The sequence below is a fragment of the Chenopodium quinoa genome, unplaced genomic scaffold (genome assembly GCF_001683475.1).
Source record: "Chenopodium quinoa cultivar QQ74 unplaced genomic scaffold, ASM168347v1, whole genome shotgun sequence".
Lineage (NCBI taxonomy): Eukaryota > Viridiplantae > Streptophyta > Magnoliopsida > Caryophyllales > Amaranthaceae > Chenopodium > Chenopodium quinoa.
Genome location: NW_018743946.1, coordinates 3,773,496 through 3,791,737, shown reverse-complemented (window position 1 = coordinate 3,791,737; position 18,242 = coordinate 3,773,496). Strand labels below are relative to the sequence as shown.

Genomic DNA, 18,242 nt, shown 5'->3' with positions numbered 1-18,242 from the left:
CACATTAATTACTCGGGTTTTGGTCGGGCCTTGCTAACTCCAAGGCATTAGACCCTTGTCGGTGTTCGAGTTGTGGGTGGACTTCCGTTGGAGGTCGTAGTACTTTTGAGACTTGCTTTCAAAGTAAGAGCGCCTTGATGTCGGGCGAAGCACGCGTCAAAGGTATAATTACTATCCTAATCTTGTCATTAAGTTATTTATTCTTTATCACTAGTAGGAAAAGATAAAAACGCACCGACAAATGCGCATCGGTCATTGAAAACCGGTGCCAAAAATACAAGCCTAGACCAAAAAAATAAAACAGGTTTAATAGGGCACCGGTTAACCGGTGGCCTTTTCCCAATATTCCCTAAAATTAGAACACGCTTTCTCTCCTCACTCTTCCCTCTCTATCTCTAACTCACAGGTTCTCTCTCCTCTGTTTCCTATCTCCTCTCTCTTCTCGCTCCACCACAGCCACCACTAGCACAACCAACGCAACCCTCCTCTCTCTCCATCCTAGCGTTCCGCCACCACCACCGTAGTCGTCACTAATGGCGTAAGCCCTTAAAAAACTAGGAGAACGATGCCTAGATCTCTAATGGCGACACTGCTCCTCACAAGGTTTAACCCTCCTTTGTTTTGTTAATTTTGTGTAATTTAGGTTAGGGTTTCAATTTCGTTGAGTTTTTGGGTTTTGATTTTGGATTTTGTGATTTGGTTGTTGTTTTTGAGTTTGATTTTGTCCCTCTTGTTTTGATAATTATTGTAATTTGTATGTATGGGAAGTGAATTCGAATGAATGGGAAGTGAAAGAACTCTTGATTCGAATTTTTAGATATGAATGTGATGAATCATCAATCGAAATGTACAAACCCTAATATTAGAAATAATGATGATGACGATTCAAGTAAATAATTTTATATGCATTATTCATGTTTCTCATAAGAATCATTTTTTCTTGTTTTGTGAATTTTTCCTGTAATTTAATTAATCTCCATTTATAAAACTAGTAGTTTATTGATAATTACAATTTGTAGAGTAATTTAGACGAATATTCTGGAAATTTGACCTCAAAAATGAGTAAATTAGATAAATTTCTGGCAATGTGTAGAGTAATTTAGATGAATTTTAATAAAACTTAGTACTATATATTAGATGAATTCTGGTGATTCCTGGAGTAATTTTAATGAATTTTCTTGTAATTTGACCAAAAACACAGTTAAGATTAAATTGTGGGTAATTTGTGGAGTAGTTTAGATGAATTTTGTGATTAATTGATGACAATCTCATTGATATTATTATAGATGGAGTGAAAGTAAGATGTTGAGATCAAAGAGAAGTAGAACCGAGGGAACCTCGTTGTGTGATTTTTGGTAGGTGTATGGGGAGTACATTTCTGATGAGACATGATGATGTTTGCAGCTTAGAATGTGGTGTTTCTTGAGTAAAGTTGCAGGTTTTGAATGCTTCTTTTGTTCTGAATATGTAGAGATTGTACTGGTTCTTGTTCTTGAAAACTACAGAGAAATAAAGCTCTTTAGGAACATGTGAATCGGGTTATAGTATGCTGGTGTACTAGTTGAATATTTGCATATGGGGGGAGTGAAATTGGTATTAAAATTGTGGTGTTTGTTTGAATTTCTTAGGCAAGACAAGTCCAAGGCGGTTGAGATACTTGTTGGTGATTTGAAAGTATTTTCGACATTCAACGAAGAGCTCTACAAGGAAATCACACAACTTTTAACTCTAACTAACTTCAGGTATACTTTACAAACCCCACAATTGTTCTTTTTAATGCTTTATAGGATATAGAACATGTGGACAACTAATAGACTGTTTTGTGTCCTTGACTTTTGTCTTTTGGCTTTTGGAAAATTAGTTAGTGAATATTGGGGTATTCTCCGGTAGTTTATCGAGCTATTGCTCCCTGGTGATGGTAATAATTTAAGGATGGATCCTTGTATCCTTTTAATTTGTACGGTTGTACCATGCTAGTTGAGAATAGAAAATATTGCATGCACCCGGGGAGATTTATCGTGCAAGACCTCAACTCCCAAAGTGTAAGTGGTCACAAGAGCTGTAGTAATAATTTGGCAAAGGCTAAATTAGAAAATAACACCTGTTAAAAGACCTAATTTTGTTTTTAACACCTTAAGATTTCGAAGTTTAATTATAACACCTGTTAAAAAATAAAAATTTTGCTTTCACCACCTAAATTGGAACAACGTTAGAGGATCTGTTAGCTGGGCCCACAATAACGGCTATTTTTCCAAACTGCTTTATATAGTTACGACATCCTTCACTAATGTAGAATTGTTGAGCTGATTACACAAAATTGCTTCACATTTTGCGAATTCGACTAACAAATTGGCGAAATTGTTTGATTTTACCATCATTGTTTGGGGGACGTAGATATCAAATCAGGTAATTGTGTCAATAGCACTTTAGAAACCCTAATTTATCTTTCAAAAATAAGGCGTAAATTAATCTATATGTTGTTGACTTAAATGCATAATTCAGGTCGCATCTGGCAATAGTCATGTAATTCGTAAATAGTTAGGGTTCATTGTGTGTTAATTGTGCTGTAATTTGCGAGAAAATGAAATTAGGGTTCATTGTAGAAATAATTTGGGGGTTTTGATTTGTAGGAGTGATTGTTTAATTCCCTTGGTTCAATTGTATTTTTTTCATAGTACGAATGATTTTGCTTATTATGGATGGCAAATTGGTGCAGGAAATGTCTTCTACAAGTTTCTCACCTTCAAAGGAGAAGAAGTGCAAATGTGGTGTTCCCTTTGCAAAGCTTACCAGTTGGACAAGGGAGAACCCTGGTCGTAAGTTCAAAACATGCAAGTTCTACGATCCTGTAACTGAGAGCAGAGGTTGTAAAGCATTTGAATGGGTGGATGAACAAGATGGGACAGCCTGGCAAACAGAGGTGATCAACAATTTGTTGTTAGATAAGAAACTGTTGAAGGGGGAAATTAGTGATTACAAGAGGGAAGTTGATGATCTTGGTGGACAGTTGAGGTGTTTGCTGAATGAAGTGGACAGGCTGAAAATGAAATGCAAGGCTTTAAACTCTGACAGGAACAAGATGAACAGAGAGATGCATGGAAGGAATGCTAGATCAGATCACTCTGTTCTTAGTCTTGCTGTTGGGATTAGTTTGGTCATATTAGTGATCCTTCTTATTAGGGGGCTTGTAATGCATTAAGTATAACTTGTAATGCTAGTAATTGCATGAAACAGTAATATGGTAATGTAATGATTTATAAGTGGCAGTGAACCACTATTGCAAGCAAACTAATGTACACAATTATGAAAGCAATGAATTAAGTAAGTACCTAAGTAGTTGATATTGCATTTAAGTTGTTGATCAAATTTGTTGTTGCAGTGCCTAACAAAATTGGCTGGTAAAGCCTTAAAGCAAAGTATTAATTTAACAAAACAGGATCCTTGTCCTAAACCCAAAAGTAAAGCTACAAATATTGCAACTGATTGTTCAGAAAATACAACCAACAACTAAAGTTCAGAAAAACAATTCAAACATCATTGTGTCAACCCTCCTTGTCTGGAAGTCAGCAGCTTAGCCCTCCTTGTCTGCACTCTAGTAGCATTGGGTTCAGGTTGGCTGGAAGAAGGGGTGGTGTGATGCTTGGCTTGTGGCTGCCCTTGTTGACTGTGTGAACCTTTCCTCTTACTCAATGGTTCACAGCCAGGTTGCTCTTGGGGAAAAGTCCTATTCCCAATGCTGTTTGGACCAGCCCCTATTGCACTCTGTTTATTAAACACAAATACCAATAAACAAGTATCAACATCCAATTTCATCACAAATTTTAAAAGAAAAGTTACAAATCCAACAGCATACCTTCTTAGCAGCTTTTATCTCCCTCTTCTTCATTTGCTCAACTACCCAAGGTGAATTTAAAGGAGGCCTTCCTGCAGTTCTCTGCTCAGTTGGTTCAGGTTCATGTGGGCCCTTGCAAGTCTTGGGATAGTGGCCAAATCCACCACAAATCCTACACTGACTTTTCCTCCTCTTTCTTCCCTGCTCCCCTCCTGTTGCAGATGTTCCCTCCCCAGGTTCCAGCTTCCTCTTCTTCTGTTTAGGTCTTCCAGGCTGCTGTTTGAATGCTGGTGGATGAGGCTATCTCATGTTCACTCTCTCCCAATGCTTTGGGCCTGGCATAGGTTGAATTGCAGGCTCATATGATGCTCTGTAAGTGTCCATAGTGTAATAGGGGTGGACAAACTGCTCAACATCAACCCTCTGATCCATTATGCATGCAAATGCATGAATACATGGCATGCCTGTTAATTGCCAGTGATTGCAGGAACAAGACCAATTTGGCAAGTCAACTAGAACCTGGTCATCATTCAGCTGCACTTCATAAGTGTCATCCCTGGCAGCTTCAATTATGCAATTCCTAGCCACATAGCTCATCCTCTGAAATAGCTTATGCACATATGGAGTGATGTTGGTTGTGATTTCCTTGGAGTCCTCCCACTTCTCATTATTTCTCCTCATCATGTACCTCCTCATCCATTCCATTTGGGTGAGGATAGGTATGTCTCTTGCATCTCTGATAACAGAGTTGAAAGTCTCACACATGTTGTTTAGTAACATGTTGGACCTGCAACTGTCACTGAATGCATGTCTGCACCAGTGATGAGTGGGGATGTTCTCCAAATAATTGTAAGCATCCTCATCAAGCTCCCTAATCTGTTGCATGGCTATCTGAAACTCAACCTACAACCACAACAGGAACATTATCATGAAAGAATAACATACACAACTGTTGTTGCTCTTATTTTGCTTTTATACACAACATGAACATTATTACATGAAGTAGGTACATGAACAGGAACAATATCATGCATTTACTTATTCAAAATAATTTAAGGTCACCTAGAGACTTACAAATGTTGTTGCTCTTGCAGCACTCCAAAAGAGCTCTTTGAAAACTGATCCAGTGAACTTCAACTTGAAATTTGCCCAAATGTGCCTAACACAGAACCTAGTCTCTGCATTAGGCACAACTTCAGACAGAGCTTCAACCAGTCCCTATTTAACATCATCAACAATTACTTGTCACACTTCAAACAATAAAGAACAGAACAGAAAATAAGACTACAATAATCAAAACAATATTACCTTCTGCTTGTCTGACATGAAGTTGAAGCCTGCCCCATCTGCACTTCCAATGCATTGCATCAAGGATTCCAGAAACCAGACCCAAGTCTCCCTGTTTTCAACCTCACAAGTTGCCCAAGCAATGGGGTAAATGCTGTTGTTCCCATCCTTGGAGACTGCAACTAAAATCTGGCCTGGATAAGCTCCTTTCAAGTGGCAGCCATCCACCCCTATAATTGGCCTACAACCCTTCAAGAACCCATCCTTCAAAGGCCTTAAACAAATAAACATCCTCATAAACAAGGGAGGCTCAGGCTTTTCAATGCCATCAATCACAACATTACAACCAGACCCAGGGTTGTATTTCATTACAGCCTTCCCATAATCTCATACCCTAGCATATTGCTCTCTTGCTGAACCAAAAATGATCAACTTAGCTCTACATCTTGCCATCCAAGCCCTGTAGTAGGTCACTTCTACCCCCAAGTCATGAAGCACCCTATCCTTGATTTGCTTAACCTTCCATGATGGGTTAGTTCTGAACTCCTCAAGATACCTCTCAGCAATGAACTCTGCTGTGACCTTCTTGTTCTCCCTGCTTCTCACACATTTATGCTCCAACTTCATGGTTTTTATTTGCCAAGTCTGTTGTCTTTTTAACTTAGTAGCATGGATCTTGAAACTACACTTCACTCCACCCCTGCATATACACAAAGGCATCCTACTTGTCTTTGTGTCAAACTTGCACCCACACCTATTCCTACACTGAATAGTAATCCTAGTACTATCATTGTGTAAAAAATAGTACTCATACCTATTCTGTATGGCATGCACTCTTAAAGCTTTCCTCAACACTGTAGCATTGCTAAACCTAAGCCTATGAACAAGTACAACAGGCTTTGAGAAGTCAGATTTCTCATTAAACCATGGACTTTTGTCCTCTTCATCAGATGAACCATCCAAGCTCCTTAGGTCATCTGATTCTCCCTCAATTTCTTCTTGTAGTTGTACCTCATTCACATCCAAGTTATCTGTCAACCTTGCCTTTGGATCCTTGGAAACCCCCTCATCATGTACATCAAACTGCTTCCCAAGACTTCTTGTTACCTTAGCTAAAATTTCTTCAGAATTCTGCACAAACCACCTCTCATCCCCACTGTCATACTCCTCCTCTCCAGGCTCCCAAGTTATGTCAATCTCACTCCCATCACTTGAAGAAAACTCATCTTCCCTCCCAGTCTCACTGCCCTCACTACTATCCTCAAAAATCAATCCTTTGCCTACAGATTTTTTTTCCCTTTCCCTTATCCAACACCTTCACACTGCCAGAACCCCTTTCAAGCTTAGCTTTACCCTTTTGTTTCCCCTTACTCAACAACTTCCCTCTACCAGGAACCCCCTTAATCTCAGCAGAAACCCCTTCAACCCTTTCTATCCCCTGTCTAGATCTAGGTTTAGGAGATTCTTCACCCTCCCTCACCTTAGGCTCATTTTTGTTAATTCTTGGGCTCTTCCTAACTACAGCAGGCTTACCTGAACTTTTCTTCCCCTTTCTCTCAGCCTTTACTGGAGTGGACTGGGCCTGGATCTCATGTATGGGCCTTAATATTTCATTAGCAGTCACAAATACTTCAACATACCCTTCCCCATTCACTGTCTCCAGCAGCCCCTTCACTTCCTCTTCATTTACTAACTCCCTTCTCCCTGTGTTAAAGGTCCTACCTCTTTCTTTATACCAAAGTCTGTAGTTAGGTGGGACATGGACATTAAAGTTCACAAACCCATGCACAGCAGCTACCCTCAAATAATGCAAATCTATCTTATCCACTACCACATCCCTCCTCCAATAACATAACCCACCACACCAACAAAGCAAATGCTTTGATTTTGACACTTGTTTAGTAACAAAAGCACCCCCCACTCTAAATACTATATCAGTTAATCCATCTTCGTTGTTGGCCATTTTTCTACCTAATAAACAAATGCAAAGCAAATCAATAAAACCCAACATAGCTAACCCCATTACACAGTCAACCGCAATACTTTAATCAACAAAATCAAACATATTTAAACCAACACAATGACAAACCAGTCAACAGTCAACAAAATCAATGATTTAAACTAAATAATTCACACATTACACCAAATCATACTTAATTTAATCAAATTCAACTTTAATTACAAATTACCCCATTTTACTGTTCTTAGGGTTCCTAATTTTTTTTCCCAAATTACCCTACTACACCCACACAAATGGCATAATGCAGCACACAGTACTTGTTGAAAACTACTTTAAAGGGTTCGAAAGGTACCTGTATTGGAATCTTACTCCTGTTGCTGTCAGAATCCACGAAAAAGTCCAAGCTTTTTGGAAGTTGGAAATGGCTGACGGAATCTCGCTGACTTGTTTCGCTCCAATATTGACACCTCCTCTTCCAACTCAATTTCTCAATCACAACAATCAGTATAGGGTTTGAATGTTCGCAGTAATTTTGGTTGTTCAAGATTTGCAGACGAAATTCAATGAAGCAAAATTAGTTGGGTGGTAATAAATGACAGAGAAGATAAATTCGAATTGAAGGGGATGAAATTTGGAGGGTAAACGACTATGTGGAATTTGGTGGTAATAAATGACAGTTTCTGTTATCTAATGGTGAAAGCAAAATTTTTATTTTTTAACAGGTGTTATAATTAAACTTCGAAATCTTAAGGTGTTAAAAACAAAATTAGGTCTTTTAACAGGTGTTATTTTCTAATTTAGCCTTTGGCAAATTAGTGTTTCTAGCTGATGTGGTAATAATTTAGTTCTTGTCATGTTAGTTGGGAGCAGGAAATCTTGTTTGCTCCTGATTTCAAATGTTTTATCTAATGGGGAGATTACCATGAAAAACATTTCTAGTGTTCGATGTGATTTGCAGTCTTTCTTTGATTGCCTTTTATAAAATTGTTAAAGTACTTAGAACTTTTTTGGATACCTTAGGGAAAACGAGCAGCTTTCAAAGTATGGTGACACCAAAACTGCTCGTAAAATAATGTTGGTAGAGCTTCAATATCTGATAAAAGAAAACCCGCTTTTCCGTGACAAGCTCAAGACTGCGTACACTAATTAATCAAAGGTAAAAGGCCCTGCTGTCAGTTTGTTTGTTGGTTGAATGGTTTTAAAATCAGAAGAAAATTAAAAATCAGAAGGATCAGTGTTTTGAAAAGCACACCTAAGGCCCGTCTAGGCACTAGGGAATTAGGACAGAGCTTGTTTTGTTGCTCTAGGCTTGAAGTATTCAATAGGCGCACCTAATTGTCATGTATATTCTTAGAAAGACTTGATCTATTCGGTATCTGATTGTTATGTATTACTGCATTTGTTGTATCAAATAAGATTGGGTATATATGTTTACAGATTTTTTTAACTCTCTGATTTGTTCAGGTTGAATTGACAGCATCAGCTTTGTTAGAATCCAAGACCAAACCCTGATATCAAGACGTTGTTCACAGATCATACATGCACTCCTCAAAATGGAGCTGTTGCACCTGCTCCTGTAACTCTTCCAGTTGCTGCTGTTGCAAAGCCTGCTGCTTATACACAGCTAGGAGCTCATGGTGTATGTTATCTACAATCATTTGCTAGTTTGTTTGTTTTTTTTTTCTTTTTGAAATTTGCTTTAGATTTGTAAAATAGCTTGTGGTGATATGTAAACCTACTGTTCATGTGACCTTTAAATCCCAAGGCCTAGAGGTTTAAACCACCTGCTGCAGCTGCTGCCTCGCAAGGCTTTAAAATTATGCAAGGCTTATGCTGCCTCCGCTGCCTTGCAAGGCTGCTGCTGCATGCCTCTATGCTCCTGTTGTTGTTCTGGTCTATGTTGCTGCTTCTATGCTCCTGATGCTGCTGCTATGCTCTACGCCACTGTTGTTCTACTCTCGCTGCAGCTAATCTGCTCTACGCTACAGTTGTAATATTATTATAGTCTGTCTATTAACAATATAAAACGATATTCTGTAAAAAAAAAATTTGAATTAAAATTGTCATGTACTCATGTTACAGCTTTGTATTAATGAAAATTATAACCTGGCAATCCTAACCCAACCTGATTGACCCGACTCGAATGACCCGACCCGTAACCCAAAAGTTGACCTGAAATCATTGACCCGAAAATGACCTAAACCCGAATCAACTCGACTCGATCTAAACCCGCCCCGAAATAGAGTTGACCCGAACATGACCCGATGACCCGAATTGACCCGACCCGAATGACCTGACTCGAAATTGACCCGGAACCCAAACTTGACCCGACCCGAAATGACTCGAAACCCAAAGTGACCTAAATGACCTGTTTGCCAAGTCTATTAATATATATCAATTTAAGTAAAAAAAATGTAAAAAACAAAATTGTTTTTATTTTTTTGGGGCATTTTGGGCACCGATTCTGAACCAAACCGGTGCTAATAGTTGTGTTATTCCCACCGGTTCTAAACCGAACCGGTGTTAATAACTATGTTATTGCCTCCGGTTCTGAACTGGTGGCAAAAACTTTCGCTTATTGGCATCCCTTAAATGAACACCGGTTAAAAACCGGTGCTATAAGAGGGTTTTGAACTGGTGCTCTTTTACATTTTGCTACTAGTTATGGTTTTATTTATTGCGAGTGCTGTCTTAGTTCGGGTTTCCTTCCGCAGTGAGTCGGACTAACCAAACTCCAACATCCGATGAATAATGAGGAAGTTATGGCCAAAATACTAAATTGGGCCTGAAATGGTTTATGGCCCAATGATCTAGTGGAGGGCTCATAAATTAAAACTCCTAAAATTATTAGGGTTGATTTTAATCTTCTAGAATAAACTAGAATGTTATTTTGATTTCTAATAGAGTTAGGATTAATAATTATATCTTTTAAAAAATAAGGAATTTAATTTCGAATAAAATAAGTGTTTTATTATGATAAATCTTATGTTAAAACTGATAAACGCGGAGTCTAATTACTTAGTTATATTGGGAAAAGGATTCCTTACAAAAGCGTGTTTCATCTTATAAACCAGCGCCAAACGTCAGCCTTGTCGCATGACGACATAGCCTGTCGCCATGCGTGATCCCTGTCGTTTTGCACTGGGTTTTGTCGTTCGCGACAGGACCTGTTTTATCCCTGTTCAAATTCTAACTCTTTTCTATCGTTTCCGGACTAGTTTCTTTATAAACAGGGTCGTATTTCCCCGTTTTCAATCATCAACAATTCTCTCAAGCTAATAGCTTATTCTTCTCTCTCTTTCTAAACCTTCCCTTTTCAAACAAAATACCGCATTCACAAGTTCTAGACACACCTAGCCAAGTTCGAAGTTGTTTTCGCCCTAAACGTGAAAGGTTGATAATTTATGAGGGTTTGGTCCCAAATCCCTATTTCAATTATTTAAATTAATTGTATAATTTAATATTTTCCTTGAACTTACTAACGCGTGTATTTTGTTATTAGAAAGAGATACGAGGCATCGAAGTAAGTGATTGAATTACTCTATTTCTATAGAAAACATGCTTAGATTATATTAATTCCTAGTATCATGTTAGGATTTTTTTTATTGCTTTCTAGTATCATGTTTAGGTTGCCTACTACTTTCTTCTATCATGTTACTATCATGTTATGGTTAAAGGTTTAATATTTAATGTTTAGTGACATGTTAGGATTTGTTATTAATCATGTTAGTATCAAGCCTAGGATCTTGCTAATATTATTATGCTTTTATGAGAATATTATTATGATGATGATTTGTTGTGTCAATATATATTATTGCTTGATATTATATTATTATTGTTATTGCTTGATCACGCCTTCTATTGCAGGATTAAAAGGAATTTGTAGTTGTAATCACGCTTAATAAGATAATTAATAATCTTATATAGGCTAATATGATTTTAATTCAAGTGATCGCCAATAATAGATTTGTTTGTGCATTAAGATTTAACCAACATAGATTAAATAGGTTTAGGGTTAACCTAATGATTGTATGTTAGTCAGAAAGCGCACATGAATATGAGAAGAATAAAGTAGAGGCCTATTTTTAGGGCAGGTTCAATCTCTTTTAGGTTGAATTCGTACCTTCATCCCCAAATATACCGTCATGGTTCCAGACCACTATGGAGTTAGCGATCTCGTGGATCGTGAAGGGGTATAACCTTCACCTTGTGAACGGTTTACAAGTTCCTAAAACTTGTTGGCGACTCTTTTGCTCTACCTTCTTTCCCTTTGGACGCCACCATACTTAAGTGTATGACCACAGTGGGGCTCAAGTGTGGGATGCTTGAAATATTCTCTACAATGACCATATGCAGTTAAAAATCTAATGGATTATGAATGGGGTATAACCTTCATGTACTTCCTTTGTTTTTTTTAGATGCTACACATTCCTATTTTAGAAATTGTTAATTAGTTGCTACACTTTCTATTTTTGATATTTCTTTCTTTCTATCTCTCTCCTACCCACATGGGGACCTCTTATTTTTCTCTCTATCTATCTTTCCTCTTAAGAAATTGTCCAGGAGACCGTAAAATTAAAAGTGTAGCAACTAGAAAAAAAACAAAGGAAGTATTAATATTGGTTGTTGCCTTACAAGTTCCTTAAAATGTTGTTGGCGGCTCCTATTTTTTTTATTGTCTCGACCCTAATCGTTAAAATGTCAAATCCAACTTCTTATGAAAGATTGCCAAGAGTATTTATACATGTTTAAGCAAGTGCGCTTTGATTGACGCCAATAAGGAAAAATTATTTTAAACTTTTCGCAATTAACCAACCAATATGAGTAATTATAGTAGAACGAACGTAACAACTAAATAATCTGACATACTACCTCCGTTTTTTTTACACCTTTCTATTGTCACGCTAGCCAATACATGTTTTTAACGCTTAAAATCTCTAATTATCAAAATTATAAAATTATGAAAAGTGGATATTAATAAAATATATTCAAACAAGATCCCACATGACTATATTTTATTGTATCTATAAGTCACAAAATCGAGTCAAAGTGTAGTGTATGAATAGTGTAAAAGTAAAACGAAGTCAACTAAAAAAACGGAGGTAGTATATATTAACTAAGTAGGCCAATAATTAGTAGATTTCAAAACAAAGGGCGGATGCCAATTAATTAGATATATCCTTAATAACATAGAATAAAAAGTGGGAATACTAGGCAGTGGTTCAGGCTAGAAATTACTGCAGTAATATTCATAATTAAATACTATTACAATTGTTTCAAGGTTAGCATTAACTTACTATTGAAGATACACCTTAAATAGGCACTAAATATGATTATGGACTTCATCAAATGGTCAAGTCTAACAGTGATCTCACCAAAGTGTTGAATCCATAAACTTCTCTAATTTTACACAATATATAATTTTACCAAAAAGTATTTGTATTGACTTAAGGTCAGTAAAAGACTTCGGAATTTCTTTCAGTTTGGGGAAACAATGAATCTCAAGCTACTGCAAAGTAGAGAGGCTACCAAGTGACTCAGGAAGTGTTATCATGAAAGGACAGTTCCGAACAGCAAGTGAACGGAGCTGTTTGATGTCGCCAATCCACTCAAGAAGGGATCTCAATTCGTAAATTGAATACAAAGAGAGTCCTTCAAGTTTATGAAAGGAACAAAGACCGTTCTAGAGTGACTCTAAATTGAATATACTGATCAATTTCAGAAAGCGGAGGCTATTGAAGCAATTCCAATTTTCTGAACCGTTTAAAAGTTTGAACTTTTTGCAATGTTTGATTTCTAATGTCTCTAGAGAAGAAAGTTGGTCAATGTTTCCGAGAGTAATGTCTACTAATCCATTGCATTCGTGAATTTCTAGTCGTTGAAGAGATGTCAAAGATCCTAAAACCAATTCTTCAAGTTGTGGACATTTTCTGATCGCCAGGGACTCTAGAGCATTCAGATTTCTAATTGGAAAAGTGGACTTAAGATCGAAAATTGAGACAATTTCAAGCTTCCTCAACGTGGCACTAGGAGATGGTCCTGCAGTAGTTGATAAGAGATGCCTTAGAAATTTCACATGGATATCATGTGCCTCTAATGACACAAGACTTCGCAACAGAGGCATCGATGACATCTTTGGACAATTGCTCACACAAAGTGTAAGATTATGAGAAGGGATTAGGAGTTGTTGTTGTATATAACGTGACCATCCCTCCAATCTTGGTAAATTAGCCAACAACAGGTATTCCAAAGAAGGAAAATAGTGTCTGAGTGTAGATGAACCAGAACTTGTAAATTTTTTATTATCGACATCAGGCTCCACGTATTCCAAGACATTTAGGTCCCAAAGTTGAATAGCTCTCAGATGAGGCAATGAACTCAGAGCTGGCAGATCTTTGCATCCTCGACAGTCTTCAATATGTATAGAAATAAGGCTATCAAAAACAGCCTTTCCAAACATAAGTTGTAGGGGAAATGTTGGATGAAAGTAATCAAACTCTTCTAGGTTGGCTGGTTTTGAACACGAAGATGACCATGCCAATGACAAGTCTGTTACATTCATGTTATTCAATATACCTTTATCACCTGTCCGTGATGCACCAGGATTGGAAGGAAGCTTTTCATATTTGATTATGAGCTTTCCAACAAGATCACTCAAGTTACCCAACACATCTATACCGTTATTATTTCTGACTATAAACACATCTAAAATTTGGAGAGGTTTTAATTCCCCAAACCTCGGTGGCATATCAACCAATCTACCTCAAGTATACAAGTGCCTCAAATGACTTAGCTTGCAAAACTCTTAACACTAGATTGTTGAAAATCCAATATCTGCAACTTTGTGACGCTCTCAGGGAGGCATTTTAAGGATACATCGAGTCTGAGGTACCTCAAATGCTTAAGCTCTCCTAGGGAATGAGAAAGGTTTTTACAATTCACTGCTACCAAATCCAATGTTTTCAAGCCCGTCAATTTTGAAAAGACTCCTTCCAAGTCTGTAACATTCATCGATTATGTAATTTCCTTGGCAAGAAAATAAGGGACTGCAATTTACCAGCATTAAGTAGCTAACGCGGTGCTTCCCATGAACCTTCAACAGTGAAACTCACGTGCAAAATGTTAGCATCATCAACCACCCCAATAAATTCCTTAACCAAACAAAATTGAGGTTTTGCCACATTCTTGAGAAACTCATTCAATATGTAGTGCATCTTGTAGCAATGGTGATCCACATCACCATCTCTACCGTGACTTCAGAGAAATACCCATAATTAAATAATATCTCAAAATATTCTTCACCAACCAACATTTCTGGTCTTCCGCTATCATTTGATAAGTAATCTTGAGAAGCCCACAAATGTATTAAATTCTGTCTTACAAAATTCGTAATCCCTCTGAAACAATGAAACATAACGAACACACTGCTGAATCTTGAACTGTAGATCTTCATAGCTCATGAGGTTGAATTATGAGAAAGGAAAGATGATATGAGAGAGTAATTATGAAAGAGAATAACTTGAATGAGAATTCAGAGAATTTAACTTTAAGAGGACATAAAGACTAGAGGAAAGATGAAAGAGAGAGAAGGAATGAGTGAAAGGACGAGAGGGGAGAGACAAGGGGTGATGAGAGAGAGGGCTGGTAGTGGAAGGGTTTGTAGTTTTTATTTTCTATTTATATATATGTCTAAGACAAGGCTTACAAGATCAATTATATTTTTCCCAATGTATAAATCACAAAATATGATTAAATAACAAATGAATTATCTTGCAAGTCCTTGAGCCCTTGACAAGACGTTCCCATGTAATTTCCATCCCTTGAAAAAAGCATACATTCACAAAGAGATTTTTTCTAGACATTCCCGCATAGAGGCTAAATGAAAAAGGTCAAAATTATGGCACTTAATCGAAGATGGAAGTCAAATTTATATACATATTCACAAATCCTCATATATTATTGTAAAGTGTCAAGACACTTAAAGAAGGCAATTTCACTTATACTAGTACATTGTCTTCTTGGAGTGACCAAATGAAAAGCATACATTCCACACAAATATACCCTTGGAGAGAAGAACAATTAACATTTCAAAAATGAAAAAATAAAGCTCAATACCAAACAATCATTTAACTTCGAGATTGAATCTTAAAAGCCTGATATTCACATAAACAAAAATTTGTACAAACATCATACATAGTGATTAAGCAGACAACGAAATGCTCTTCTGGTTAGTGGGATTAAGCGGTTTTATCTCCCAAGAATTGACCTCATGTTCTTCTTCAGGGAGAATGAATGGCAAAGATATCTCCTGGATCATCAACTCACCACAAAATGGGCATTCGCTTGCAATTTCTTCATCCAATTGGGAGCGAATCTGTCCACAGATTAATTACACATCAAATGACTGAATTTATAATCTGATAAAGCTCAATCCTGAAAGAGTAAACAAAACGAATAACCCTAACATTTCCTTATTTCATAAACATATGAAGTGAAAAGCATAAGGAGACATAGTAGCTAGGGTTATCTAGCCAGTAACCCCAGGTACAAAAAAGAGAGCTAAATAAACTCAGCTCATCTTTCACATTCTAGGCTATTTCATAAAAATCTTTGCTAACCACATGAACAGTTTTGTTGATATTTCAACTTCTTTCTAATGGAGCACCATCATCTTTGAACATTCTAGTCTATTAATATAAATGCTTGCTAACCACAAACATTTTTGTTGCATATTTCTCAACTTCTTGCTGGAGCAGCATTCCAAATAAAAATACTAGTAATATTGGTACAGTAATAACTTAAGTTACTTAGAGACATGAGAATATGATGGCAAAGGGTAGCAAAATCTTGGTAACAAACCACAGAAGTGTTACTAATATGAAGCCTGAAGCAAGATACAGTCAAACTGTTGGATAGTAACAAAGCCTTGTAGCAGGAAATGCAAGAGGACATTTAGGTAATCCATATAAGTGCATAGAAAATTATACTGGTCAACTTTTTTTATGCATTCTATGCACTCACACATACAAAACTCACTAGAGATGGAAAGAAAATCATGAGAAGAAACGGCATCCTCATGATAGAAAGAATATCATAAAAATGCAAAGCATCCCCAAGAATTCCGGTTAAGAATTAATTAAGAAAAAAGAACTCCCAGTTAAGTCCTCTTCCTAATTTTATTGCCCAAGTTAAACAGGCCTAAGGGCACTTTTAGCTTAAAAGCTAGGATCTGAAAAATCGACAGTTACAATTGCGCATTTGAGTGAACGTTTTAAAAAAAATATAAATTAAAAAGTAGGATATGTAGAGTGAAGAAATCAACCTTATCTACTTGGTTCATGGTGGCAACAGGTTCATGAACAGTTAGGCTGCTATCAGAATCTCTTCTTGTTTCACCACTCACCAAGGACAATTGCTTTTGTAGATCAAGTATATGCTCTGCCTGCAAATTGTTCCATTCAAGACATGGATATGTTAAATAGAATAAAAATAACTGAAATAAGTGCGGTAAAATAGCTAAACCACAATAAATGTGTGGGTAAGCCCTCCAATACATGTTCATAAAGGTTCACATAAAACACTCAACCAGAACCCAAATTTTAACTGGCGAGCAAATGAAAACTCATAACGTTCTCCGTTACAAATTTACAATGAGACATTGCCATCGAATTGCTTTATGAAAAAGCATCAGCAGTTCAGCACACAGATACTATGTTACTCAAACTTGGCTAGGAATGTCAAACACAGCCATCATATGAAAATTTTGCATCACTTACGGCAAAAATGTGTCTTGAGTGTTAAGTTTCATGAGTACTTGATATTTTGTACCAAACTGTTCCAATTGATATCACATACTCCGTCCTTTTAAACATAATCGTTACCACTTTGAATTTTAGTATTATTTACAAACTTCAATTTGACAATAGTTTGTGGTAAATACACAAGGAGAAATAACCACGAGGGGTCTTGATAAACTCATCTGAATATGAATTTTCCAAATATCAACTTTATACTTCATTTTTAAATGCTCTCAACATATCTTTGCGGCATGCACTTTGAGGTCAAGATTATATAATGTAAATGACTTAATTAATCAAAATAATTTTTACATGTGGTATTCAACCATTCTCTGAGTGTTAATCTATTTTTTTGAAAAAATCATTCATTTACCTTCACTAATCACCTCCTAAAAACTGCGTGTCTAAATGTTGTGTTGCAAGTAAAAACAAACAGAGGAAATATAATTTTTACACATAAATAATTAGAGATATTAATGCTCAATGTTTTACATTGACAAGCGTGAAATGGTATAGTGTGAATGATATATTGGATAGAGAGATTATGAGTAAAACAAAGTCAACTAAGAAGAAGTTGAAGAGTGGAAAGGAGATAACAAGAACAAATTGGCTACAAAAGATGGAAGGAAGTCAATATTCAAGATCTAATTCATTTCCAACACTAAGTAATATAAGTAGCGCTGATTATAAGTTTAGATTTCATTTGGATACATATCAATTTACCATTTTCACCTCATATCTGTTAAGGGGGCGTTAGGTTTTAAAGGACAGAGGGATAAAATAAAAAGGGATACGAGGGGAAAGGAAAGAAGTCCCAAATCATTGATGTTTGTGTGAATATAAGGGAAATAGAAACCAAAGTAACATGATCACGTTCTTTTATTCCACAACCACCACTGATTTCGAAAATAACTTTACCACCACCATCCCACACCCTTCAATCTCACAAACACCACCACTACACCATCAAGGGACCATTCCATCCTACCCTCTCTAGCAGCAGTAAACTTCTCTTATAGTCTTTTACTCCATTTTTGGAGTACATCTTTTACTATCTACCTCTCTTACAGTAGGAATATTACAGCATTAAATCTGAAGTGGGGGTTGATAATGGCTGTCTAGGTATTTGTGAGTAGAGGCTTGGCTTTTTAGGTTGTTAAAAGGGTTTTCACACGAATTTTGGAGGCATTGGCTTGATTTTAATTGGTGGTGGGTGCCTTTTTGTTGGATTTTGTAGCTAAGGGATGGTTTTGGGTGGGTTATTTTGAGTGGTGGATAGGTTTTCAAAGTGATAGGGTGGAGACGGGTTTGGTGGTGCTTGGGAGGACTATGTGTGTAGCCAAGGTTGGTAGTGCGAGTGGTTTAA

General features: G+C 36.8%; 3 protein-coding genes across 3 annotated transcripts in view; 1 reads left to right on the top strand and 2 right to left on the bottom strand.

Annotated features, from left to right (window-relative positions):
* Window positions 1–239: 239 nt before the first annotated feature.
* LOC110689014 lies at window positions 240–3,348 on the top strand. The gene is made up of 3 exons (XM_021865764.1): window positions 240–603; window positions 1,629–1,742; window positions 2,717–3,348. Exon 3 carries the CDS (start codon window positions 2,720–2,722, stop codon window positions 3,197–3,199), a length of 480 nt encoding a protein of 159 aa, XP_021721456.1. The 5' UTR covers window positions 240–603; window positions 1,629–1,742; window positions 2,717–2,719; the 3' UTR covers window positions 3,200–3,348.
* Window positions 3,349–5,167: 1,819 nt separating this feature from the next.
* Window positions 5,168–7,214, bottom strand: LOC110689013. Its single transcript, XM_021865763.1, has 2 exons — window positions 5,702–7,214; window positions 5,168–5,662 (listed from the first exon to the last, which is right to left on the bottom strand). Exon 1 carries the CDS (start codon window positions 7,140–7,142, stop codon window positions 6,381–6,383), a length of 762 nt encoding a protein of 253 aa, XP_021721455.1. The 5' UTR covers window positions 7,143–7,214; the 3' UTR covers window positions 5,168–5,662; window positions 5,702–6,380.
* A 7,778-nt stretch (window positions 7,215–14,992) lies between these two features.
* LOC110689012 (vacuolar protein sorting-associated protein 18 homolog) overlaps window positions 14,993–18,242 on the bottom strand; it is a 30,332-nt gene continuing 27,082 nt past the window's right edge. The window contains exons 23-24 of the mRNA XM_021865762.1: window positions 16,402–16,521; window positions 14,993–15,453 (exon numbers count right to left, since the gene is read on the bottom strand). Of these exons, the coding sequence (XP_021721454.1) occupies window positions 15,280–15,453; window positions 16,402–16,521 (294 nt within the window). The 3' untranslated portion in view covers window positions 14,993–15,279. The remainder of the gene's footprint in view (window positions 15,454–16,401; window positions 16,522–18,242) is intronic.